This window comes from Macrobrachium nipponense, chromosome 40 (genome assembly GCF_015104395.2).
Source record: "Macrobrachium nipponense isolate FS-2020 chromosome 40, ASM1510439v2, whole genome shotgun sequence".
Classification (NCBI taxonomy): Eukaryota; Metazoa; Arthropoda; class Malacostraca; order Decapoda; family Palaemonidae; genus Macrobrachium; species Macrobrachium nipponense.
In genome coordinates, this window is record NC_061101.1 from 9,435,821 (window position 1) to 9,462,345 (window position 26,525).

Consider the following 26,525-nt stretch of genomic DNA (forward strand, 5'->3'; position numbering starts at 1 on the left):
AAGAAGAAGGAGGAGGAGGAGGAGGAGGAGGAGGAGGAGGAGAGAGAAGAAGAAGAAGGAGAAGGAGGAAGAAGAAGGAAGAAGAAAAAAGAAGAAGAAGAAGAAGAAGAAGGAGAGGAGGAGGAGGAGAGGAGGAGAGAGGAAGAAGAAGAAGAAGTAAGAAGAAGAAGGAGAGGAGGAGGAGGAGGAGGAAGGAAGGAGGAAGAAGAAGAAGGAGGGAAGAAGGAGAGGAGGAGGAGGAGGAGGAGGAGGAGGAGGAGAGTAGGAAGAAGAAAATAGAAGGAAGAAGAAGGAAGAGGAGGAAGAAGAACAAGAAGAAGAAGAAGAAGGAGGAGGAGGAGGAGGAGGAGGAGGTGGAGGACAAGAAACTGGCCATCCATCCCTCACCCTGACTTTGAACTAGGCACGACATTACCCTTACTGCCAGGGTGTCGCTCTCCTGAGGGAGGAGGGAAGGATTTTGGGAGGAGTTTCCTCCACAGATAAATCAAAACGCACAATTTTTTTTTCTTTCTTTTTTGGCTGTAAAAGGATTTTGTTGTATATGTATGTATGTGTATATATATACTGTATATATACATATGTATACAACCTCTATATAATAAACATTAACTATAGTTAAAGAACAAATTTCTTCACAGAACTGGTTGTTATGGAAAAAAAAACTGAACATTTTCCCGAATAAATATTAGTGTCTGTCTCGTATGTTATGGAGATTTGCAGAGCGTTGCTGTCTCGTAAATGCCAAAAGAAGCCTCTCTCTCTCTCTCTCTCTCTCTCTCTCGAGCGAGCGAGCGAGCGAGCGAGCGAGCGTTGAAAACGTAATTGGGTTCACGTACAGACCTGAAAAATATTCATACATTTAATCTTCACTTTTATTCGTTTGTTAATGGGAATATACAACAATGTATGCTGTATATAGAAATATACTTAAGTAGTTAACTCATTACTCTCGCAATTTTAAATTAATGAAGAGCACTTTCACTGGATATACACCAGAAATTTTTTTTTAATGACCTCAAGTCACGTTCGGCCGATATGGCTTCGATATAACTAAACCTGGTGCGTGTCAGAAACGTAATTAAACTTTTAGCCAATGTCACGGACTCTGCTTCCCCCAACCATATCACCAACCTAAGGGCCAGACAGCTGCTGTGAATTTAGGGCAGTGACAGACAGACAGACAGATAGACAGACAGACAGATTGATGGGGGTGTTGTCTATGCATTTTTTTTCTGATTTTTTACAGTCTGCTCACTGAGATTTTAGATTTTTCATGAAGTTAGTATTAAAAATCCATAAGCCTTTACTGTGAAGTTTTATGTGTATGTATATATATATATATATCTATATATATACATATATATATATTATATATATATATATATATATATATAGATATATATATATATACGGTATGTATAGACACGTTTTGTACCTACATGAAGAAGTACTACAATCCACATTGAAAAACTGTTCGCGTACCATCGAGTAAATAATAAGCTGACCTCCCAAAAGAAACAAGTCATTACTTCAATAACCTGATTCCACTCCAAAAACCAAATTAGAAAAGATAAAAAAAAAAGTTTCTAAACTGACCCCAGAGAACAGCCGTGTGGAAATTTCAGTGGAGATCTGAAACATTATTTGATTTTCAAGACTCTCTCTCTCTCTCTCTCTCTCTCTCTCTCTCTCTCTCTCTCTCTCTCTCTCTCCTCTCTCTCTATCACGAAATTCGACTTCGGCCGGCGGTGAACTAGCACTCTAGTGAATAATTCTGAATTACACTCTCTAGCTTTCAGTAAAATCTTTAATGTCTCGTTAATATTAGAGTTACACTTTACTAAAAATGCAGAGCCTATCTATTAGTTAAAGTATTATTTACATTCAGCTATGTCTTTATAAAAATAAATCTGAGCCAAATACTTTTGCACGAAGTAGAATTTTTTACCAAATGTGTAACATAATCTTCAAATTTCTGTTCACTATCCAACATAAGTGCCTTATGGTTTTAATGTCATTCCCACACAGATGCTAATACTTTTAAAAACACCATTGAAAAGGCGATTGCTAATACGTATCCATCCAAAATGATCGTACAACTGGAATTTCGTATGATGAATAGGCTAAACAGGGTCTAAAAACTGCTGTCTACATCTTACCTAAAACCTTCGAAGACGGTCTGAATTTAGCCCTGGGTAATATAACATATGGTCTAGAAGAGATCACAATGATAATACGAGAAGATTGACAAGTTGTCATCTTGAAAATAATAAAAGGATGGTATTATTACGACGGCGTCAGTAAACATTGTCAATAAGCAACGAACTAAGATCTATGCGGCGAAACCGGTTCCTGGTTCCTGGTTCCTAGGCGCCTCACTCCACAAACACAGTTGCGGGCACACTACACTTACACTATGAGGTGCAAAGCTTTATTTTTACTTTTACCCAAACTCCCTTTCATTTCTTTCTTCTTTGTAAGTGAGGTAGAGCCGTGTACTTAGCTTTGACATCCATCGCCTTTCAGGTTAAGAACATTCTTAATCTTGAGGCTATCCGTTTATATTCTCCCAGTTTTCTGTTAGGGGATAACAGTGTTCCTAAATTTATATCCTTATCTGCTTTTGTAGTAATTGATACGTGAATAAATGTTCGGTTGGGTCCTCCTTCACTCTACATATTGTTCACAGACCTCGTCATTGAATTTTGCCCCGGAAGTTGGCCTTTAAGTTCAACATATTCAGTCTGGCTTTCATAATGATACACGCATCCTTTGTTTAAAGTTCCCTTATGTACTTGTTTTCCTCGAAGTCGTCAATGAATCTTAGCTTCTTCATTTCTTTCTCTTTTCTCTCAAAGTCACTTGGATATCTTGATTAATTTTGTTCTTTATTTCCTTTTTCAGTGCTGCTTTGGGATATTCTCTTAGTCCATTAATTTCTATATCATATTTGGTGCTATGTTCACCCACACTTTTTGTACCAACCCATTGCCCATATTGGGGCTCTTAACTGATCTTCAACTATTTCTTTTACTAATCTTTTCTCCTCCGAATTTATTATGTTGTGGAAAAGCATTAACTTCTTATAGTCAATTCTGTTGGCTACTGGCCATATGCCGGACTCAGCTATAATTCCCCAATACGAAGTGCCCTTGGTTGTTCATACATTCCTCGGAGGATCCTATATTGCATTTTTCTCTAGCGCATTAATCATTTTCCGTTACGTACTCCACGTCTCTATGTTGGCAAATAAGGTTGGTACAATACTGTTTCATAGATCTTTTTCCTTACTTCTAGTGCCATGTTTCCTACTTGTTAAACATCTCCATATCTTTCTGATTTCTCTTAGTAGGTACTCAACCTTTTGATTTCTCGTTTTAATACTTGCTTCCTTTGAGCCATTCAGTGTGTACCATTCTCCTAAGTACTTTATACTCTTTCACGCTACTAATTGGGCCATTTTTAAGTTCTGTTTTTATTGTACATCTGATTTCTTTGCTTTTTTATCTATTTAACTAGCACTGCTGACTTACTTGGCTTCGTATTAAATGTAAATTTCTTAAGCTGCTCTAGGCTACGGCAGTTGCCAATTGCCATTCTACTCCTTCTTTCCTGCTTGTGGGGAACATATCATCAACAAATATTAGGGACTCTATTGCTACGTTCTTTATGAGTGTTACATTCTTCCTGCTTAAATTAAATAATTACTCTGTCAGTCACTATGCTGCATAGCTTTGGGCCAAAAAATTGTACCTTGCCTCACATTTTCTGTTATGTCAATTGTGCAGTTTCTCCCCGCTGGGCATCTTATGACTCTGCTTTGCCATTTCATTCATTTTTCTTATCAACCATGCAATCTTCCATCCTATCATTTGGCGAGGGTGTTTCGTGTTTACATTTTCAGCTTCATCGAAGAAAATGTTGGAAATCAGGTCCCTTCCAGGACTCGCTTGTGACGACACCCTTTAAACTCGGAAGACGAATTCTCTGAGCTTTACTCAACTTTCAAATCAAAAATGATAATAAACAGTAATAATAATGATGATTAAAAGAATAAATATTCTAATTGCTGGTGTTTCTTAGCAACGGAATTCCATAAAACTGAACATACGCGGGTTAACAGGCAAGGTTTTGTTGGCGTGTTCCCGCTCCGTTATGCTTTCAAACTTTAATAATGATATGATGATAGATAGTAATATTAATAATAACAAAAGCATAAATATTATTCTTCTTATTGGTGTTTCTTACCAGAGGAATTGTATAAGACTAAACATACTTCCACGAGTTAACTAGCAAGGTTTTGGCGACGTCTCGCCAAGCCGTTATACAGGCAACGTTTACTTTAGACCCATAAGCTTCATCATCTTCTTCTTGCAGATCCCGTGGGCATGATGAAGCTGGTATCTCTCATTCTTCTTCTCTCTTGGATGCTGTTTGTCTCCAACGGTGAGGAGGTAAGTCCTATAACTGGCCTGTGGTTTACACGGGGATTACAGGATCTCTCTCTCTCTCTCTCTCTCTCTCTCTCTCTCTCTCTCTCTCTCTCTCTCTCTCTTCGACTGATGGAAGGGTTTGTATATTTATCACTGAATCTGGCTCTTAATTAATTTATCTATTACATTCACAGATGATCGTCAACTACACACCAATAAAATCTAAGTAAATATTGGTATATAAATCTTGTATATTTACTCATTACTGCTACTCCTATTTCACAAAATACTAAAGAAAAGAGAGAGAGAGAGAGAGAGAGAGAGAGAGAGAGGAGAGAGAGAGAGAGAGAGAGAGAGAGAGAAGGAAAACATTGGTAAACAAAACAGAAAAACGGTAAGAAAAAAAAAAAAAGCAAGGGTGACCCCCCAGAATACAGCACCTTGGGGAACTCCATTATTTACAGTTCCAAGGGTCACCTGATTCACATCCCCCACCCCAGGGTCACCCATCTCACACCACCAACAACCGCCCCCCCCTCCCGCCTAGAGGTCACCTAGATCACCCCCAAAAACACCAAAACACCTGTAGGTCCTGCAATGACACAGAAAGAAAAAAAAAGTGATACGGCGCAGTTAGGCGCATTTCCTGTTACGCTATACCGTTGTAATTGTTTTAGACCTTCTTCTTCAGCGGAGAGCATGACACTGTGGATCGAACACGCGCGGTAATTGCGTGAGAGAGAGAGAGAGAGAGAGAGAGAGAGAGAGAGAGAGAGAGAGAGAGAGAGAGAGAGAGAGAGAGAGAGATCGTAAATCTCTTGTAGTGAAAATACTTGCTTGGGTTAGGCCTACTACCTAGTGACAAAGTTTTGCAGAAGTCAACCGTACGAGGAGAGAGAGAGAGAGAGAGAGAGAGAGAGAGAGAGAGAGAGATAAAAAACGGTTCCCGGTTAAATCGGACAGTTATTTAGTTACCCTGGGAATATAACCGCAACCGTGGGAAGTGAGTTTCCGTCTCAGAAAAGTAGCCCTCACCGTTATGGACGGTTTGTTACGGACTCCTCGGGAGACACAAACACACACACACACACAAACACGCACACAACCGGAAATAAAGAAGAAGAAGAACGCTACAGATATTTTGCCCCCATGAGAAGGTCAAGACACTTCTTGGGTGCTGTATCATATACGGAGTTCCGTAAGCAAGGGTTCTGGTTTCCGTGGCGTTTTGTGAATTTCTCGAGGTGTTCACTAAAACGAGATAAAATACTGCTGAAAATGCAGTGATTAATTAATTAATTTAGTAAATTCACGCTAAAATCAAAGCATTCGGTAGCCTAACGTAACATGCACTATTAGCTCTACACAGAAGCACATTAGTTGTTGAATAATGAAACTGTGTCTACCAAACATAATACCGGTTGTAAACCATTTCTGAAATGAATTAACTTAAGGTTTACAGTGTCCAGTTGTGGTAGTGTCTCAAGCCGTTACAAGAACGATAATCGCAGAAAAATATTTGATGTGTAGACTATACAGATTATAATAGGAAACCAGAAGCACAGAAAACGTAAGCCGTTCTGGGTCGGGAGAAACGAGGAATGACAGTTATCCTGGTGGGCGTACAAACCGGGTTATCACATAGCCTAGGCTTTCTCTTCTTCAGAAGAGGATGAGCAACGGCCGAGAGAGAGAGAGAGAGAGAGAGAGAGAGAGAGAGAGAGAGAGAGAGAGAGAGAGAGATTCAGTCTCCTTCCTTAAGTTAGAGAACCATTACGTTAAATTGGCCATGCCAAAGGGAAGTCATACCAGCACACTTAGGCCTTCTTTCGCAAGTATAGACTATGTGAAGAATTATTCAGATAATTCGGATTACGATAATCAATTGGCCTTAGAAATAAGCTTTCGCCTAAAAGGAATTATCATAGTATAATGAATCGGACAAAATTCTTCAGTTGAATCAATAATTATCAGATTTTTTCAGATTTTCTCTTAGAAAAAAAGTTACGTCAGAAGAATGTAAAGTTTACATAACAACGGTCTAATACGGAAGTAACAACATGCGTTAATTCCCCGCTGTCTTCCGAACTCAGTTACCTATACACGACATACGGACGATGCCTGAGAGAGAGAGAGAGAGAGAGAGAGAGAGAGAGAGAGAGAGAGAGAGAGAGGCCACTGACACCGAAGACCTTGACGGGGAACCCGGCGTGCCTTTTGTAAACACCAGATATGGCTTGTCTGACCACGTTTCTCTCTCTCTCTCTCTCTCTCTCTCTCTCTCTTGCAATAGTATCTTCTTTCGAAGAAGGGGAATGAACTCTTCAAATTACCCAGACGTTAACCCGGCTCTTTTTTTTTTTTTTTTTTTTTTTTTTTTTTTTTTTTTTTTTTTTTGTCCAAATATGAAGGAAGGGTTCAGTTCACCCGCCCAAGGAAAATATTATTGCATTATTATATTTGTTCACATTACTAATATATTTATATCAGAGCTGGATAAATTCAAAGAAAATGTATTATATATATATATTATATATATATATATATATATATAATATATATATATATAATTGTTTTCTATTACGATAATTATCAACAATATAACACTTAAAACTAGGAAGAAAACATTATTTTACTTCTCTTCTAATCAGATCTATCTTAGGCCTATATGTGCTTATAGAGCATTGTTATCGGCTGTCTTATGGCCTATATTATGTGCTTACAGAGCAGAAGTACTCTAAAACCAAATAAAAATTACTTCATTATCTTTATCACTGTACCTCCTGTATACCCCTCATTCGTACCGTTTCACAACCAGATGGTCTTTATCTCTGCAGTACCTTCCTTATCTCTCATTCGTACCGTTTCACAACCAGATGGTCTTTATCTCTGTATAGGTACCTTCCTTATATCTCATTCGTGCCGTTTCACAACCAGATGGTCTTTATCTCTGTATAGGTACCTTCCTTATCTCTCATTCGTGCCGTTTCACAACCAGATGGTCTTTATCTCTGTATACCTTCCTTATCTCTCATTCGTACCGTTTCACAACCAGATGGTCTTTATCTCTGTATACCTCCCTTATCTCTCATTCGTACCATTTCACCACCAGAGCGTAACTGCGCCTAGGAATTCCCTCGACGAGGTCGCCGCCGCCAACGACGAAAGCCTAAACTCCGTCTCCTGGTACGGCGTCGACCTCCTGAGTATGTCAGCGAGGTCACTCTTGGGCGAGAGATGCGTCGTCAGCAAACACTGCAGCGTCGTAAACAGCGTCTGTGACGAGGGAAGGTGTCGGTGTCAGCCGCATTACGTCCAAGTGGACCTTCAGCGCTGTTTGCCAGGTAAGGGAGGGAGGGAGGGACAGACAGGTGACCTCAAGTTAGAGAGAGAGAGAGAGAGAGAGAGAGATCGCAATGTGTGCATTTGAATGGATCACCTATAATAATGATGAATGTTTCCAGAATTTAAACTATATACGGCAGAGAGACATAGAGAGAAAAACTGAATTTTCTCAGAAATTCAAGTAGCATACGAGAGAGAGGAGAGAGAGAGAGAGAGAAGAGAGAGAGAGAGAGAGAGAGAGAGCAAATCGTGACTGTACGCTATATGAAAGTCTCCGGAGCCCCTTAGATTTTCCAACTTAATCAAAAGAAAGAAAATAAATCTTTTGCGTCTATTGTTTATTTTTTTGTGGTAGTACTACAATCTCTTTCTCATCTTCTAAACCACTTTTTATTTAATCAATAAGTGCTTTTATCGATATTGTCATTATCTCTTTCATTGCAACAGCTGTAGCTAACGGAAGAAATCATGACAGCTGTAACTTTGGTAATAAAAGATAACAGGCGTTATTTTCTGTAATTAAAAACAGCAGCTGTTATTTCTGCCATCAAGACAATCGTTGCTTTCGTGAACATATACTGTTATTATGGGAGTTCATAGACCTAAGTCCTAACACCATAAGTCCATCAGATTAATTGAAGTTCCTAAACCTAACACCACATGTCTATCAGATTGATTGTGTGTTATATACAGAATATTAATACTACTTCGCCATTATATGAGAGAAAAAAAAAAAACTTTTATTTAAACAGGTTCATTGCTCGGATTCAAGTGCGAGGTGGATGCGCAGTGCAGCATGCGCGTGGCCAACTCCGCCTGCATCCAGGGTTATTGTCGGTGCGGAGCAGATTACGCTCCGTACCGCCGAAACAACTGTCTTAAAAGTACGTAACGTAACGTACGATTTCTTTACAAAATAATGCAATTTAATTATGTACAGGTTACCTGCAAGTTATTTCATTTAGCCCCAGTTAAGTTCTGCCTAGTACTGACATCTTTTCAAGTGATAGTTAACAATTTTTCTTCTGCAAAGTTTCTTCGTGTATTGTAACCTGTCTAGATGACATTGATTAATATTACATGAATTATGAACTTATGGTCAATAATTAACTCTTGGAGATTATACATTTTACTTAAATATTTCTGTATATGATTGTCATCAATTTTAGAAATTGAATCCATTTTCAGACTCTTAACTAGACTCATAACTGATTCCCTCTATATAGATTGTAGCTACAAGGACACTTTAATGTTATCTGAGCAAAGCTATAATTATTTAATTCTTTATTCTATAAATCTATGATTCTTTTCTATAATTTCTATAACTTTTTCTCAGGTTAAAACTGTCATATTTTTCTCTGATAACTAAAGAATCATTTGACACTAAGCCTAACAGCCAATGGCGTCAGTCAGTACCTACCTTCTAGACTTCATTCTTTTTTTTTTTTTTTTTTTTTTTTTTTTTTTTTTACAGAGGCTAAACTGGGCGAGATGTGTCGAAGCCACGATCAATGCCAGATACAGAGCAAGGGCAGCTACTGCGATTTCATCGTGCCCAGGGTATACGGGCGTTGCAAATGCTCGAGCGACGTGCCACAGGTCGGAGATTCTTGTGGTATCACGAAATATAGTGAGTTGTGGTTTGATATGAATGAGTATTTACCGATACACTTAGGCATTTAAACACACACACACACACACAACACACACACACACACACACACACACATATATATATATATTATATATATTATATATATATATATATATTATATATATATATATATATATATATATATATATATATATATATATATTCTTACATTACATTCGTTTAACTTCAGTGTCTTAAGAGCGTACTTCTAGATTGTCAGTAGTCCTATCTGTCTAGAGCATTTTCCTGTTATTCTTTTATTTCATTTTCCCTTGCAATAATATCTAAATATTTTGTGTTGGTCACATAGTTAATAGATAGCTAATGATGTGTAAGTCCCTTGAAAATACTTTTCTCTTATTTTATACTTTTGTAGTTTGTAGTTTCTGATAAAAAGAGACTTTTTAATTAACTGTCTCGTAGGGAGTTTTTTTTTTCTTGGTGTATATGAATGATCAAAGTTCGTTGTGTTTAATTCATTTGTAATTCCTTTTTGTTAGTTAATTGAAGGTCAGTGTTTCTTTTTTCAAGTTTCATAATTAGTATTTTATTTATGACGTTTACATTCATTACAACCAAAAACTCTCTATTTGCACAAATTATTTTAAGCACAAAAATATCCCCAAACCCCGCCCATTTTCATGGTTTCATTTCTCTAAATGTTGAATTCACAGTAGCATCTCTCTCTCTCATCCACCATTTCCATTTCCAACACCATGACGTATATATCCTCCATACCCACCCATTCTAACGCCCAAACTCGTCGCACAGCCTTGGGTTCACCTTGTGGCACCAGTGCCCAGTGTAGCTCGGACGTACCCGGCGCCGTCTGTGTCATACAGAGGTTCACGACCATCAAGTCTATAGACGCAGTAGACGTGAACAGCATCTCCGCTATCCCCGGGATATCCCCTGTGCCCATCGGAGTTCCCCTGGCCATTTGCGCCTGCCCCGCGGGACACATCGAAGCCGAGGATGAGTCTAGGTGTATCCCTGTGCAAAAAGGTAAGGCATTGATTACTAGGCTTTATACGTCCTTAACAGGGAATGCTTGCGCGGGAATGGATAAAGATGGCGATCTTGGGTTGCTGTATCAAAAGCTTTCTTCTTCTTCTTTTTACTTTGCTCGTGACGTCGTGAGAGGTAAGGGTTTGTGTTATGAGAACCGAGTTTCTTCTTTCTCTCTCTCTCTCTAGCTATGTTCATTCTTAAAGCTGTACAATGATCCCCTTCTGCATCGTGTTACAATAAATCATAAGTGTAATGATCATATATTGTCTCTCTTTTCAGGCCAGAGCGCCCTACAAAGTAAGAGTTCAAGAGAAACTGCATGGCCCATAATCTAATTTTGTATGCTTGCGCCTTGTCCAACCATTGAGAAAAAAAAAATCAAGTCTCTTACATAGAATATGCATGCACAATTACAATATCAATATGCTCGGAAGAAATGTATAGTACGAACGAAGCATGATATAATTTAGTCTAAAGCATGCCATGATTTTCATAAATAACCGCTTAATTTTAAAATGAATGTCTTCAAACTACGAGCTTCTAACTATAACTAACAGCTTGAAATGGATGCCTTCTAAGGATGCGCATGTGCAAACAAACGGGCCGATCATTATAAATAAATCCTAATAAATAAAACTAAAATATTGATGAAACTACAATGTTACCTTTTCTCCAGAATTCCTAGAGAGAAGACGCATGCTCTCTTCAGTGCCATTATTCGAAAATGTTCCATTTATCATTTCATATCATGGGACATTTATTTAGTACTACACTTTCAGTTTGTCTACATCTGCTTGAAATTACTTTTTTTTTTTTACTACCTGAAGCAGCGCCATAAGGAAATTAACCAACTTGCACAAAGAAACTTCTCTCTTTATTAACCCGAAGTTCTCTAACTGCAGAAAGCAATACGAATTACGAGCAAGAAGGCCATGCCTGATCTACCAATTATTGTCGACTTTCTAGCCGTAACCTATGCGTTATGTTACCACTTCGGCGTTTCATAGAATCTGCATCCCCTGGTGTCGACACCTAAGTAACGCCGTTAATGTTGCCATTTTAACTCTATTAACTTGTAACTCTTTTTAAAATTAACGAAGTTAATACTACAAGCCTCGTGGGGCAGAACACATATCATTTGCCTCTGTGCCATAACTTCAAAACAGCAGTTACCGAGAACATAAAGAGTAGTATCATGGGAAAATTTACTACATAAAAATCTTATTTTTTCTATAAACAATATTTCCATGACTGTCACCAGATCCTGTAGTCATGCTGCTTGTGAACTCCATATATGCCGGCAAAAACTTCGTCATCTTAGATCAATGCTTAGGCCACTGCAACCGTTATCATATTACCTACACTTGCCAATGTTTCCTATCAAATGCTTTCATGAATATTTCAAGGAATGGTGTTCCTTTACGTAAAAGTAGCTGAAAGTAAAGCCTATTTTCTAGACTAATTGCATCTTGAAGCCAAAACAAACACCGATTAAATCTATGTTAGTAGTCCTATCGTTTCATTGTATTCCCTCGTTTCTCTAATTTACGAAAACTCACTTTTTTATAAGACAGGAGAGTTCGCAGACAGTCGTTCTAGAAGCGTGACGTCAATTCCGAGAGGTTATATAGGCCTAAAACATTCTGTAATTTATTTTTCAGATGCTGGAGTCATTCCAGCCTCCCTCGGCCAGAGGTGCGAGACTTCTAGCCAGTGCAGAGCATCAGACCCTTTCACTCACTGCAAGGAGGGTGTCTGTCACTGCCTCACCGACACCTCGAAATGTTCGGCGGAAAACACCGGGTGTCACAAGGACACTTTTCAGGTAAAACGTCTTGGGTGCTTTTCTCTCTCTTGTCCTTTCGTTCGTTTCAGTGTAGAATGACGACTAGTCCCTATTGCACGAGAGAGAGAGAGAGAGAGAGTTGATTATAGAATGTAGGCCAAAGGCAGAGCACTGGGACCTATAAGGTCATTCAGCGCTGAAATGGAAATTGACAGTAAAAGGTTTGAAAGGTGTAACAGGAGGAAAACCTCAAAGCAGTTGCACTCTGAAACAAGTGTTATGAAAGTAAGATGAATAAAGAGAAGGTGAAAAGAGGTACAGTAAAAGGAACGAAAGTGGTTGCAGCTAGGGGCCGAAGGCACGCTGCAAAGAACCTTAAGTAATGCCTACAGTGCACCGCATGAGGCCCACTGACGGCACTACCCCTCTACGGAGGAGAGAGAGAGAGAGAGAGAGAGAGAGAATTTCGGATATCATGATTGTTTCAATATCTCCTGATACACTAGTTAGCAGGATGAACTCGTTTGCTGTAACTTTTTTTTAAATTTTGTAACTCACTTTTCTTTTTCCTCTTATAAAATAGGTCGCTGAACTATTGTTCTTTTACATTTAAATATATTCTTGTTCATCTTACTTTACACTTGCTTAATTGTCTCGAATATTCATGCTGCTACTGCTTGTGACAGCCAGCTTAGTCTACTAAGGTAGCACCAGCCAGCTGAGTCTACTAAGGTAGTACCAACCAGCTGAGTCTGACTAAGGTAGCACAGCCAGCTGAGTTCCTAATATACGATTTTCAAACTCTTGGCTGTTGTAACCTCTGCATTATTGACGTCTCAACGTAGCGGACTTTTGTACTCATCGACTACAATATTACGACTACCTTTTTCTCTGAAATTGAATGTCTGGTGTAAATTATATACAGGTTAGTTTAGAAATAATGTGGAATTTCTTTCTGATAGCTCTAAGATACCTTTTACATATTCAAGTGCAGGTGGTACTATACTCGTTTTTTTCCCCCATCTGTCCACCCGCCTGTGGTGTTTGCGTATGGTAACACTGCGTCCTGGGCTTCAGATAGTTACATTCAGCTTACACTCAACAATAATAATAATATATCCTATTTCGAATATTAACGGTGTAATTCGCATACAGTAAATTATTAAAACACTTTTTCAGTTGCAAATGTACACCCAGATATCCTTTTATTTACATAAAACTTAGACATAACGTAACTATTTAAAGCCCGGGACGCAGTGTTACCATGCGCGACCACCACAGGCGGAAGAACAGATGGAAAAAAAACAGATTACCTATAGAGTTTACTCTTCATTTCAGTGCGCTTCGTCAGGTCGGTGCATAAGCTGGTTCTACGTCTGCAATGGCGTCAGAGAATGCGAAGACGGCTCTGACGAAGACTCTTGCCTCCCCCATAGATGTCCGCCTCTAGCTCACACCTGTAGGGATGGCACCTGCATTTCTAGGTCCAGGCTTTGTGACGGCAAAGCACACTGCCCTGATGGCTCAGACGAGGTCAACTGCAGAGAAGGCAAGTCTTTAGAATAGTCATGCCATATCAGGTGTTCCTCAAGAACCCTTTGCTATTTATTATCTATGCTAGTAACATGTGGCAAGGTGAACATCGTAACTTGATATTTTCAAGATTGTTTTGGATTCATTCCTGGGAGGGGAAAGATTCATAATCAAGTCAACATTTCCAATTTCAACATTACTAGATTTTGTGTGTGTACCATCTCCTACCTCCGAGTATAACTTTGATTTCCTTCCTAGTTTGTCCAGCGTCGACGTTCCGCTGTGGTGATGGGAGATGCCTTCCTGGATTCGTGTTCTGCAATGCCACTCCGACGTGTAGCGATGGAAGTGACGAAGACGAGGAGGCCTGTGTCCAGGGCTCGATTACGGCTACGTACTGTCCGTTTAGGTAAAAGCTTCTCAGACACTTTAATTCCTTTTCATAGATAGTTATGTATTTGTGGCACAAAAGAATGAAAGGCATGTTATTCCATGCAATGTTTACTAAGAAAACCCATGACATGAAACCTGTGGACAGACGTATAACTGATTTGGCTTCCCAGTCAGTGATGTAAAATTCTTCACCAGCAACTCTGATCTCTCAAACTTTTAAAATGCCAGTGTACCTCAGCAACTTTCTCATTATACAGGTTTTATGCATACGTCATACATAAAAGATAATTAATGTATGACCTGTATTTGATGTTGAAATTGTGCCCTGGAAATTAGGTCAATGGCTTTTTATTGCCCCAACTCATCAAGTTATAATGGTGATTCAGATAAAAAAAATGGTAAAATAAAACTACTACTGATATACAAAACCTCACCACGTGCATGAAATCTTAATCTTAATATCCAAGAGATTATCTAGAACATCACACTCATTAGTATCCTTAGTATCACCTACGAGAAATCAACCCACATTTTGAAAAAAATCTTATCAACATTTGTTGCTGTAATATTATCTCCATTGCCAACAGGTGTCGAAATGGAAGGTGTCGTTCAACAGCCATACTTTGCTCTGGGACTGACGGATGTGGTGACAACAGTGATGAAGAAAAATGCTCAGTGTGTAGTAAGTACTTTCTTCATATTTCAAGTTGACGTATGATCTTATGCTTGTTACTGAATTTAGGCTCAACAAACAGTCGTAGTTTGTTTGCTTGAATGCACAATGTACATTTCTAATTTAGAATAAAGGTAGATAATGAAATTCAGACGTAGAGAGAATTTACAGTATACAAAGGTACTAGCTCAGTTTATGCCTTATGTAAAACTATTAAATATAAGCTAGGATCATGTAAGAAAGAATCCAACATCAGTTGACTGACAAACTACTCAGGCACACGAAGATATACAGTCACTAACTGACAAGATAGCATTACTTTTCCATTTACTTTTATGCTGTTGAAACTGCAATGAATATATCTTTATCTCTAAAAATGAAAGTTGGTGAGGTGACAGAAAACACTGAAAAAACATTTAAATGTTCTTCACAGGTTGCCAGCGATCTTAAGTATGTGTGGGAAGAAAAATGTTTTTCTACACTAATTGAAATAGCTTCAAGGACTACTATATATTATCTTCAGCATCAGAGAAAGTTGTAATAACCTCATGTGACGTAAGTGATCATATGTTTCAAGACCACATCCAGGTGCAAAGTGAAATAACCAAAAAACTGCTTGCTTATTGAAACAAACTCTTCCATTTTGAAGAAAATTCATTATGCAGAATAAATGGGAAGTTGAGAATGAACAGCAAAAAATTTAACAATTAATGGAAGATATGGAATATGAATTATCAAAATTTGTGCAGATTTAAACCCAGTTTATATAAGAAGGATGACGTGCAAATTCTAGGAGGAGTGTTTGCAGTGCTCAACAAACTTGTGACAAGAACTAAACAGATGAAAAATGCAACATTAGGGTACAATGGACATTGCACATGTACAGGTATGTCATGCAAGCTGAACTTTTAGTGGTTATACAGAAAAATCATCAGATTCGCTAAACCTAAGCTTGTTCTCAGTCAGCATCCATATTAACTTATGTTGAAGTATATAAGCTCCTTGGATCTATAGGCAGAGGACATTTGTAAATAGACTGTAAATACTCAACAATACTTTCAACTAGTTGTAAGCTAACAATGCTGTTTCCTAAAAAGTAGCTGCCCTGATTAACAAACAATATTGACACGATAGATGACCGAGAGCCAACTAAATTGAATCTTGTTAAATTAAGGAAGGCTTTTATCAGCTGTGTTGACAATGAGGAGGACTTTCACAACTTTTCAGTGCCTACTTTGTTTCCATTTATCAATTTACAGCAAGATGATATTGAAATCTTTCTGCACTGTTTCTCATTTATCAGGCTCTTGTCATTGTGGGGCAATAAATTTCATTCTACAGTATTTCAGATGACAGGCATACCTTTCATTTAACAATGAAACATAGTTCCTCCTTATATCATTCTAACGTTCAGTGAGCTCCATACATAAATGTACTTATTTAACCTATGATCTTTGCCTGAACAAAGCTCCTGTTTTAATTTCCAGTATTGAAAGTTACTGGCTGTATTTAATTTCCAGTACTGAAAGTTTTGTGTGTAACTGTTTAAACTTCTTTGATGTATGTCCTGTTTTCAATTCCCACAAGTCCTGGGACTTTTCCTTTGAAGGGAACATCAAACAAACAGAGAACTTCCTTCTATCACAAATTAAGTTAATTCATTGTGATCTGATGTTCTTTATATTATATATATAATAAGGATTAGTTTTTCCAGACCTCTGTCTTATATACTTTTCTTGGGCTGGTTTGATCATCTTCAAAGGATATCGACTACATTAAGCTACTTCTTGAAGAGTACGAGTTCCCTTCCAACTCTGGCATTATAAGATTTTAGTGACCGAGTTCTGCTACTGTGATCAGGATGTCCTTTAGTTTCAGTTGTAAATAAGACACAGGACTCGAGTTGGTGGCATATCCTTCATCTGTCAGTTAGCCGATTAGTCAGTGCTTGTGACAAACATCTTACATGTAATAAAACAGGGCATTAATATGCTTACCAAATACCTAATTCAGTTTAAAAGGCTAAATAAGTTGTGGTGCGCTCTAATATAATATATATATATATATATATATATATATATATATATATATATATATATATACATACACATATATATTAAATATAATTCAAATCAGTAAAATATAATTTATACCAGTAAAATTTAATAAAACATTCCACCAAAATAGTTTTATTGCATATCCTTCATAGCCATGTCAGTTTAGCCGCATTGGTCAGTGCTTGTGATAAATCATCTTACATGTAAAAAAACAGGGCGCATTACTATTGCTTTCCTAAATATCCTAATTCAGTTCAAAAGGCTAAAAATAATTTTTGGGCAGTGCTCTATATATATATATAATATATTATAGATAATATATATATAATAATATATAGATGATAAGAGTATATGATATAATATAATAGTATATATATATATATATAGATTCTTTAATATACATATATACAATTCAAATCAGTAAAATTTAATAAAACATTCCCAAACAGTTTTCTTACTAATAACACCTTGTGATAAATCTAGGCTATTCTGCAGTATTATGGAAAAATATATTTCTCTGGTAACTTAAATCAGAAATAGATGATGAGTAAGGCATGCCAGAAATGGATGGCATTAGCAGCATACAAAGAAAGTAAGTTCATCCTCAGCGTTTTAATTATTCATATGGACTTTGCTATCTCTGTGATTGTCATTTGTCTTGTGCAGCCCTAATATTTGCATAGAGAACAGCATAAAATCTATATTATACATCTTTTGCTGTCTATAATTTTCATTATTTAATACATACAATAGTTATAACTAATTTTAATAAATCACTTAGTTACCACTTATGGTCTGTAAGGGATTCATGGAGAAAATTTCTGTCAACAGAAACACTACCACTAGAATATGTTACTATGTGCCAGCCTGACTTGAGGGCAACTTCACAGCAAATGGAGAGAAGGCAAGAGAATAAGTAAAAGCAAAACAATCATGGATTTCAAACTTCTCTTGCTGTTCCATCATGGTGGCCTGCTTTTAATATAAATGCAGTAAATACATAAATATATAATGAACAAATATAATTGTTCCTTGGTATTCTGTTCTTATATTCTTCAGAATATTCTTTGCCACACTTCTACTTCATGGTGGGACAGGGTTAACCACATCGTTTTCTGGGAAAAATTTTATTATAAAACTTAATCGTTTACAAAATAAAACAATCCTCAAGATTCATTAAGGGTACATGATGAGAAACTAGAAAAACTAAATATTAGTCATAACATGAAACTTGTTTAAAAGGACAGATAATCAAGAATGAAAAGTATATTAAAAATTCTGCTCAACTGTAGCTCCTAAGCACAGGCGCTAAAATTAGCACATATTTGTAAACTAGTTTGAAAGTGAGAAATCAGTCAATAGATATCCATCACTATAAAATCCTATTTTTAATATCTTATTCAATAAATCGTCTCATCCATATATATAACTCTAAATGTCTTTTCTGTTCATTCTGTTTTTGAAGCACCTTAATAGCTACTTTGTACTAAAACACTTTCCTGTCACTGAGTTTTGCAGTCTTCATCTTTCTTTTTCTGAGTTGATCCTGGAGGCAATTTATACTTTGAGTAGTCTTTATTTTCCTTATATGCACTGTACCATAAGGGCTCTTTATCTGCTACTACCCTCTGTGGGTTGCTTGGAGTCCTACCAACAGGCAAGGTCTCTAAACGGGTCTTACTGGGAATGGCAGTTCCGTGTGTGCGCGTGTATGAGGCAGAGTCAGACGTTCTTTCCGCTTTCTCTGCAGTAGTACTGTTATCGTTGACCTATGAGGAAATGAAGTTTGATTATGAACCGAATCTGGATGAAAAATGAATTGGAGTACCTGTACTAAAAACAAATGATTCACTACTTTGACAAATAGCTAAATCAATGTCTTCATACATTTTGCTAGTCTAATTAAGACAGTTTCCCAATAGAACCCCTTAGCTTATCAGTTTGATACTTATCAGCTGCATTATTACAGTTTTTCATAGGCTATCTTTTGAGAAGTGATGCATTTTTAGGTAAATTTCCTTTTCTGAATGGCAAGTGTAAAATACATGGTGGAATAAGCCAGATTAATATGGAATTACAGTTCGGTGTGGGTATGCTATAAGGTCTTCGAAGTAACCCCAGATAGGTCCTTGATACCTGAAGTTCTTCTGGAGAGAGATTCCCTTTCCAAACAATAACCTCTCCTCCTCCATCTCCCCTCCTCTGTCTTCCATACACTAACAAGTGTTTTCCATAAAAGTAAGTGATGTTAAATGTTCATTTATTCATTTCATTAGTCATTTATATTTATTTCTCATTGTTTTCTGCATGTAAAATGTGTTAATTCCCTATAAAATGTATTTTTTGTTAATATTTTTGGGGGTCTGGAATGCATTAATTGTACTTACATTATTCCTCATGGGAATTATTTTCGGTTTTCGTACGAGGTTTCGGAACAGATTACATACGAAAAACCAAGGTTCCACTGTAATTCAGGAACAAATGTCACAACTAACTCATCAAGCTAGCTCTTATAGAATCACATCTAATCCCTATAAGTACAGAATGCGAAATAACACTAACACCTACATATGTTTTGTGTAAATGTCCAAAATAGAAGACAACTGTCAAGTTTTGGAAACAAATCAATTACAGAATTTTGTCAGAATTCCCATCTTTTTCAATAAACTAAAAAAATTTATATGGAGCTTCAATCAAATAAGCAAAATCTAAGCTAAATCATTAATTAACATTCTTTTGACCAGCTTTGTAAGGGCTAAAAAATCAGCTTGGGTTAAAGTACCTATTAACATAATATAATAATAATAATCCTTCAAGATCTATCTCAGCATCCTCCATTATCTAAGGACTTTTTTTACCTTACAAAATACATTTCACCAACCACTCCTCCTCCACTCTCAAAACCAATTCAAAACACAATAATCCACCTGTTCACAAACAACAAATTATTGCTCACCTGATCCTTCAGTGGCACAGGTTTAGGAGTGGCTCCCTTCCTTTCGTTTTCCATCCTCTCAATAAACTGTCTCTGACTGCCAATTTCAAACTGCAGTCTCTCGATCTCACTCTGGCACTTCTCGACCTCCTTTCTCAGTCGGGTAGCTTCGGTACGCCAAGATTCAACTTCTTTCTTGAGTTTTTCCCCAGTTCTACGTTCTTTCAGGCAAGTGTCTTTCCACTCTTGTGCTTTGGACTTGTAATGGTCGATGTGCTGCTCTAAACTGCGACACTCATTTTCAAATGTCTTCTTTTCTTTCTCAAGGCAGTACAGCTTGTTCTGGAGTATCATGACCTGCACCTCCTAAAAAATAATATACAGAAACATTTTAGTAAAACAAATTAAGTCATTTCTTTTTTATCTACTATACAAAAAAAAAAAGAAAAAAAAATAGTTTTTCCACACAAGCACAATACTCTTGTGTGCACATTTGTCTTTTTTTTAAATTTTTTGTGACGCTTATCTTGCAAATTAACATACTACCTTGATACTACTATTCAAAAGTTTAGGTGCTTGTATCAGTAGATATATCATGAATAGTGGAGGTATGTAAATATTGGAAATTAACTGCACTAAAAAATATTACCCAAATGACTGAAAAGTCAAAGCATAGAGACCTCCTCCTCTTCATTTCTTTAGCCTACAGAGCTTGGAGGAATTTCATGTAACAAAGAATCAATTTCGTGTCCTACAATGTGCATTCAACGCAATCATTAAGAATGACTTCTGTTGATTGGACATGGGACTTTGCACCTTTCTCATTATGGAATAGAATATAAAATTTAGACCAAAGGCCAAGTGCTGGAACCCTGTGAGGTTATTCAGCAATGAAAGGGAAACAGTAAACCTTGCAGTTGCCCTATGAAACAACTGTTACGAAAGGATGGAAAGTAAGATGGAAGACAGAAAATATGAACAGAGGGAGAGTAAAAGGAATGAAAGGAGTTGCAGCTAAGGCTCGAAGGGACGCTGCAAAAACCCTCAATTAATACCTACAGTGCACTGTGTGAGGTGCACTGGTGGCACTATCCCCATACAGGGCTCTTTCTTTATGCAAATTTGTAGTTTCTAACAAACTAATATTTTGTTGTTAGATCTCAGCCCTTGCTCCTCTTAACCACTCAGGGAGCTTTTGTAACAGATTGAGGCACATTATGATTTCGTTGCTGAGTGCCAGACTTGGTGCAAGCGAATGAACCCATGCATCAATAGTCATTGGCTTTTTATTGCTATGAAAATATTTTGAAGCCTATTTCTTTAAAATCCTTACCGATACAATGCCACTCCTGGAGCTGTAGTCAAATTTGTCACCTGAAGGCTCTTCCTCCTTGTCAAACAACTTTGAACAGACAGGGCCTCCTCTTATTTCACAGATTGTTGAGTCCACGTTATTGCTATTCTGGATTCGGCGCAGCTCTGCTTTCAAGTGGTTTACCTAAAATAGAATTGACTGTGAATAATGGCTACTTTTTCTTTTAGCAAATTTTAAAGCACCTCAAACTTTATTTTCTAGTGGTCAATGCAATTTGTGGAGACAAGAAAAAAAAAAATAGAACAGAGTGGAGTATGGAATTTAGACCAAAGGTTATTTAGTGCTGGAAGGGAGACTGACAGGAAAAAGGTTTTAAAGGCATAACCGGAGGAAAACTTTGCCATTGCACTATGAAATACTTGTTGGGAGAGGGTGGATAACAGGATGGACAAAAGACAATATGAATGGGGATACAGTAAGAGGATTGATATAGAACAACTAGTTGAAAACTATGAATGCAATGATGAACAGTTTATGGTGTTTATAAAATAATTTTCAATACATAAAAGCAGTAGAGCCAAAAAATATATACTATAGTCAAGATAAACCATTATCTTAAAAATGTTATGTTATAATACAATTAAGTTTGTTCATACTTACCTGGCAGATATATATATAGCTGTATTTTCTGACGTCCGACAGAATTTCAAAACTCGCGGCACACGCAGTGGGCGGCCAGGTGGTAGTACCCATTCCCGCTGCTGGGGGAGGCGGATATCAGGAACCATTCCCATTTTCTATTCATATTTTATTCATGACCCTTGTCTCCTGAGGGAGGAGGGTGGGCACTCTAATTATATATATCTGCCAGGTAAGTATGAACAAACTTAATTGTATTATAACAATAACATTTTGTTCATGAAACTTACCTGTCAGATTATATATATAGCTGAATCCCACCTTCGGATGGCGGGAAGAGAGAATAGGATTTTTTAGGAAACTTAAAATTAAGTAGACGATGTACTTCTTGGTTCCTTACCTGTTAGCAGAGTAGACTCTGTGATTACTGTCACTTAAGCCTGCTTCTGCTTTTATCAGAGTTGCCGCCAGGTGTAGACCTGTAGTGCTGGTGCGCTCTGGATGCTCTGTCAACGGGGACATGACCTCAACGTGACAAGACCATCGAGCCAAACATATGGGAGTAACACAGCAACCGACCACCACCTGACCAACTAACCAAAAGACCCCTGACAGTTAAACTAAAGAATGGGAGATTTCCACAGAAGATCTCACCATCAACCAAAAACACAACAATAAAACTAACCTAAACTAAGCTAAGGGATAGGAAGAGAGCTACCTCACCCCGCCCCCAAAACTGTGTCTGCCAAAATGTATGGCCCCAAAGAACTACAGTTCTCGTAAATCGTTCTCACATCCCGGAGGTAATGTGAGGCGAATACGGAATTGCTCCTCCAAAAGGTGCTATCAAGGATATCTTTCATAGACATTCCTTTGGAAGGCAAGAGAAGTAGCTACGGGCTCTAACTTCGTGAGCTTCACTTTAAAGAGGCTCAAATCAGTCTTCTGGCAAGATGAATGAGCCTCTTTAATGACGTCCTCATAAAGAAAGCCACAGCATTCTTTGACAAAGGCAAATCTGGTCTTTCACCGAGCACCAGAGATTACCTGAGGGACCTCTTATCTCTTTAGTTCTATGAACATAGAACTTGAGAGCCCTGACAGGGCACAGGGCTCTCTCTGGTTCTTGACCCACGAGACCCGACATACCTTTGATCTCAAAGCTCTTGGGCCAAGGATTGACAGGTTCTCATTTTTTGGCCAAGAAAGTCGGGCTCAACGAGCAGACAGCGTTGTCCCCCTTGAAGCCCACTAGGCTACTGAACGCTTGGATTTCACTAACTCTCTTCGCCGTCGCCAGAGAAGTTAGGAAAAGCGCTTCTTCGTCAAGTCCCGTAGAGAAGCTTCGTGGAGAGGCTCAAAGGGACTTAACATTAGATGTTTCAGAACCACATCGAGATTCCATGAGGGTGTCTTGCCTGTGGAATCTTGGAGGTTTCGAACGACCTTAAGAGATCGTGATAGATCCTTTGTTGTCAGAGAGGTCCAGTCCTCTGTGTCGAAAAACGGCCGACAACATACTCCATAACCCTTAATTGTAGGGACTGCCAATTTCTGCTCATTTCTTAAATAGAGCAAGAAATCTGCTATCTGGTTCACAGAGGTCGTGGAAGAGGAAATTCCTTCCTTTTTGCACCATGCCCTGAAGGAGGCCACTTAGATTGGTAGACAGCTCTTGAAGAGGCTCTTCTAGCATTAGCGATTGCTCTCGCAGCTGCTTTCGAAAAGCCTCTCGCTCTGGCCAACTTTTCGATAGTCTGAACGCAGTCAGAGCCAGAGCGGAGAGGTTTTGGTGATACCTTTTGAAGCGAGGCTGTTTGAGTAGATCTCTCCTCCAGGGCAACGTTCTTGGGAAGTCCACAAGGAAAGTCATGACCTCTGTGAACCACTCTCTTGCTGGCCACATCGGGGCAATCAGTCAACCTTGTCCCTTCTGAAGCTGCGAACTTCCTCATGACTTCCCCCATGATCTTGAATGGGGGAAAGGCGTAAAGATCTAGGTCTATCCAGCTCCAGAGCAACGCATCCACCGCAATTGCTCCTGGATCCAGGACAGGGGAGCAATACAGAGGAAGCCTCTTCGTCCTCGACGTGGCGAACAGGTCGACTAGAGGACGTTCCCACAGTCCTCCAGAATTGGCTGACAGAACTTCCTGGTGGCAAGGTCGGCCACTCTGTTTGGGCAGAATTTGATTTCGACGACTGAGAAGGTCCGCCCTGACATTCTGTACCCCTGCCACGAATCTCGTCAGGATCTTGATCTGCCTTACGTCTGCCCTCCCATAGGAGAAAAAGGGATCGGGAGTGAGTTCCTCCCTGATTCTTCAGATATGCAAGGGCTGTGGTACTGTCCGAGTTGACTTGAATGACCTTGCCTGACACTTTGCCTTCGAAGAACTGCAGCGACAGGAAGATCGCTGCCAGTTCCTTTACATTGATGTGCCAGGCTACCTGTTCCCCTCTCCAGGAGCCTGACACTTCCTCCCCTCCTAGTGTTGCTCCCCAACCGGAAATGGAAGCGTCTGAGAACAACACTAGGTCGGGGCTCAGAAGATTTAGGGATAAGCCCTCTCGCAACTTCTGAGGGTCGAGCCACCATCTTAAGTGGTCTTTCACTGTGTTTTGAGATCCTTAGGATCGCATTCAGGTCCTCCTTGGCTTTCCATTCTTCTGCAAGGAAAAATTGAAGAGGCCTGAGGTGCAGTCTTCCCAAAGAGACAAACTTTTCCAGCGAGGAAATAGTGCCCAGCAGGACTCATCCATTCCCTCGCCGAGCAAGCTTCTCTCCCTAGGAAGGCTGAGACTTTCTCTAAACCTAGCTGCTGACGTTCCTGGGATGGAAACGCCCGAAAAGCCACTGAATCCATCTGAATCCCCAGATACACGATGGACTGTGTCGGGGTCAGATGTGACTTTTCGGAGTTGACTAAAAGGCCCAGGGACTTTGCTAGGGCTAACGTTGATTGAAGGTCCTCCAGACATTTTCTTCTCGACGACGCTCTGATCAGCCAATCGTCGAGGTAGAGGGATATCCTGATCCCTGAAGAATGGAGCCACCTCGCTACATTCCTCATTATAAATAAAAAACCACGGGGCCGAGCTGAGACCGAAACAAAGGGCTCTGAATTGCCAAACCCTGTTGCCTAAGACGAATCTCAGGTACTTCCTTGAAAGAGGGTGGACGGAACGGGGACGTGAAAGTACGCGTCCATGCAGGTCCAGAGACACCATCCAGTCGCCAGGTCTCAAGGCTCCTAGCACTGACTGAGGCGTCTCCATTTTTTTGAACTTGTTCTCCACCAAAAAGATTGAGCCTGCTCACATCCAGGACTGGGCGCCAAACCGACGACTGCTTCGGCACCAGGAAAATCCTGTTGAGAAGCCCGGTGACCCCAGGTCCACGACTTGCTCCACCGCTCTTTTTTCGACCATCTGGTCTAAAAGATCGAAAAGGATACTTTTCTTCTCTCCCTGATAAGTCGGAGAGAGGTCTCTGGGAGTTGATGTTAAAGGAGGAGGATGTAAAAAGGGGATCTTGTACCCTTGCTCTACGATCTTGAGAGTCCAAGGGTCTGCCCCTCTCTGCCTCCGCAAAGAACTTCAGCCTGGCCCCGACTGGCATCTGAAGGACAAGATCTTCATTTGGTAGATTTTGGCTTAAATGAAGCTCTTCCTCTCGAAAAACCTCTCCCTCGAGGAGCTGCTCTTGAGGGGGGTGCCCCGCGAAAGGGTTTGACTTTCTTCGGGGGTCTCACGAACGAAGATGTAGAAGGAACTGCTGGGCGCCTTGAAGACTGTGCCAAGAGGTCCTGGGTCGCCTTCTCCTGCAAACTAGTCGCAAGATCTTTCACCATAGCCTGGGGGAAGAGATGGTCCGAAAGAGGCGAAAAGAGCAATTCCGCTTTCTGAGCGGGAGAAACCGACTTAGCGGTAAAATTACATAGAGGAGTTCTTTTCTTCAGGAAAGCTGTTCCAAAATGAGAAACCAGCTCTTCCGAACCATCCCTGACGGCCTTGTCCATACACGACAACACGCTGGACAGCTCCCCCAGACTGAGAGAATCAGGGCTTCTAGACTGAAGGTCCAAAACTCCCAAGCACCAGTCAAAGAAATTGAAGACACCCAAAGTGCGCAGCAGTCCCTTCAAGTGGTGGTCCGTCTCCACAGGAGTCCAGGACACCTTTGCAGATGATAAGAGGGACCTCCTCTGAGCGTCTACTAAACTGGAGAAGTCCCCAAGAGCGGACGAAGGAACCTTCACCCCCACGTCCTCCTTGGTTTCATACCAAATGCCTCCTTTCCCGGAGAGTCTAGAGGGAGGAAAGGCAAAAGTGGTCTTGCCCTGGTCCTTCCTTCGAGACATAAAATCTTGGAGCTTCTTGAAAGCCTCTTGGTTGAAAGCGACGTCTTCATCTCGACAAACTCAGGAGTCTTTGACTGACTTAGAAGACGAAAGTTGAGAGGGAGGAGACCTAGGGGCTGCCGGCTGAAACTATCCACCCGAAGGACGAACGTAACAGCCGCACAAGAACCTTATAGTCTGAGACAGCCGAAGCTACCGGAGGTTCCTCTTCGACTGAACTCGCTGGACTACTATGTTCCCCTTCTTCTCTAAGAGGAACTGGAGAACGTCCATCCGGAGAGGGCGTATGTCCCAGCAGGCTTAGGTCTAAACAAAGACTTTCCGCTGATTGGAAGTTACCGCTTCAAACAGGCACAAGGACTCGCCCTTACGACGATCCTTTGA

At 39.4% G+C, this 26,525-nt stretch overlaps 2 protein-coding genes across 2 annotated transcripts in view; one reads left to right on the top strand and one right to left on the bottom strand.

The window, feature by feature from the left end:
• Positions 1 to 4,376: 4,376 nt before the first annotated feature.
• LOC135211905 (prolow-density lipoprotein receptor-related protein 1-like) lies at positions 4,377 to 16,871 on the top strand. Its single transcript, XM_064245139.1, has 10 exons — positions 4,377 to 4,457; positions 7,549 to 7,780; positions 8,534 to 8,665; positions 9,256 to 9,411; positions 10,207 to 10,440; positions 12,108 to 12,271; positions 13,571 to 13,781; positions 14,024 to 14,174; positions 14,746 to 14,840; positions 15,265 to 16,871. The coding sequence occupies exons 1-10, from the start codon at positions 4,392 to 4,394 to the stop codon at positions 15,279 to 15,281; spliced, it is 1,458 nt and encodes a 485-aa protein (XP_064101209.1). The 5' UTR covers positions 4,377 to 4,391; the 3' UTR covers positions 15,282 to 16,871.
• A 1,128-nt stretch (positions 16,872 to 17,999) lies between these two features.
• The window catches only part of LOC135211906 (centromere-associated protein E-like), a 209,700-nt gene continuing 201,174 nt past the window's right edge, over positions 18,000 to 26,525 (bottom strand). The window contains 3 exon segments of the mRNA XM_064245140.1: positions 18,000 to 18,657; positions 19,845 to 20,189; positions 21,157 to 21,321. Coding sequence (XP_064101210.1) covers positions 18,391 to 18,657; positions 19,845 to 20,189; positions 21,157 to 21,321 — 777 coding nt within the window. The 3' untranslated portion in view covers positions 18,000 to 18,390.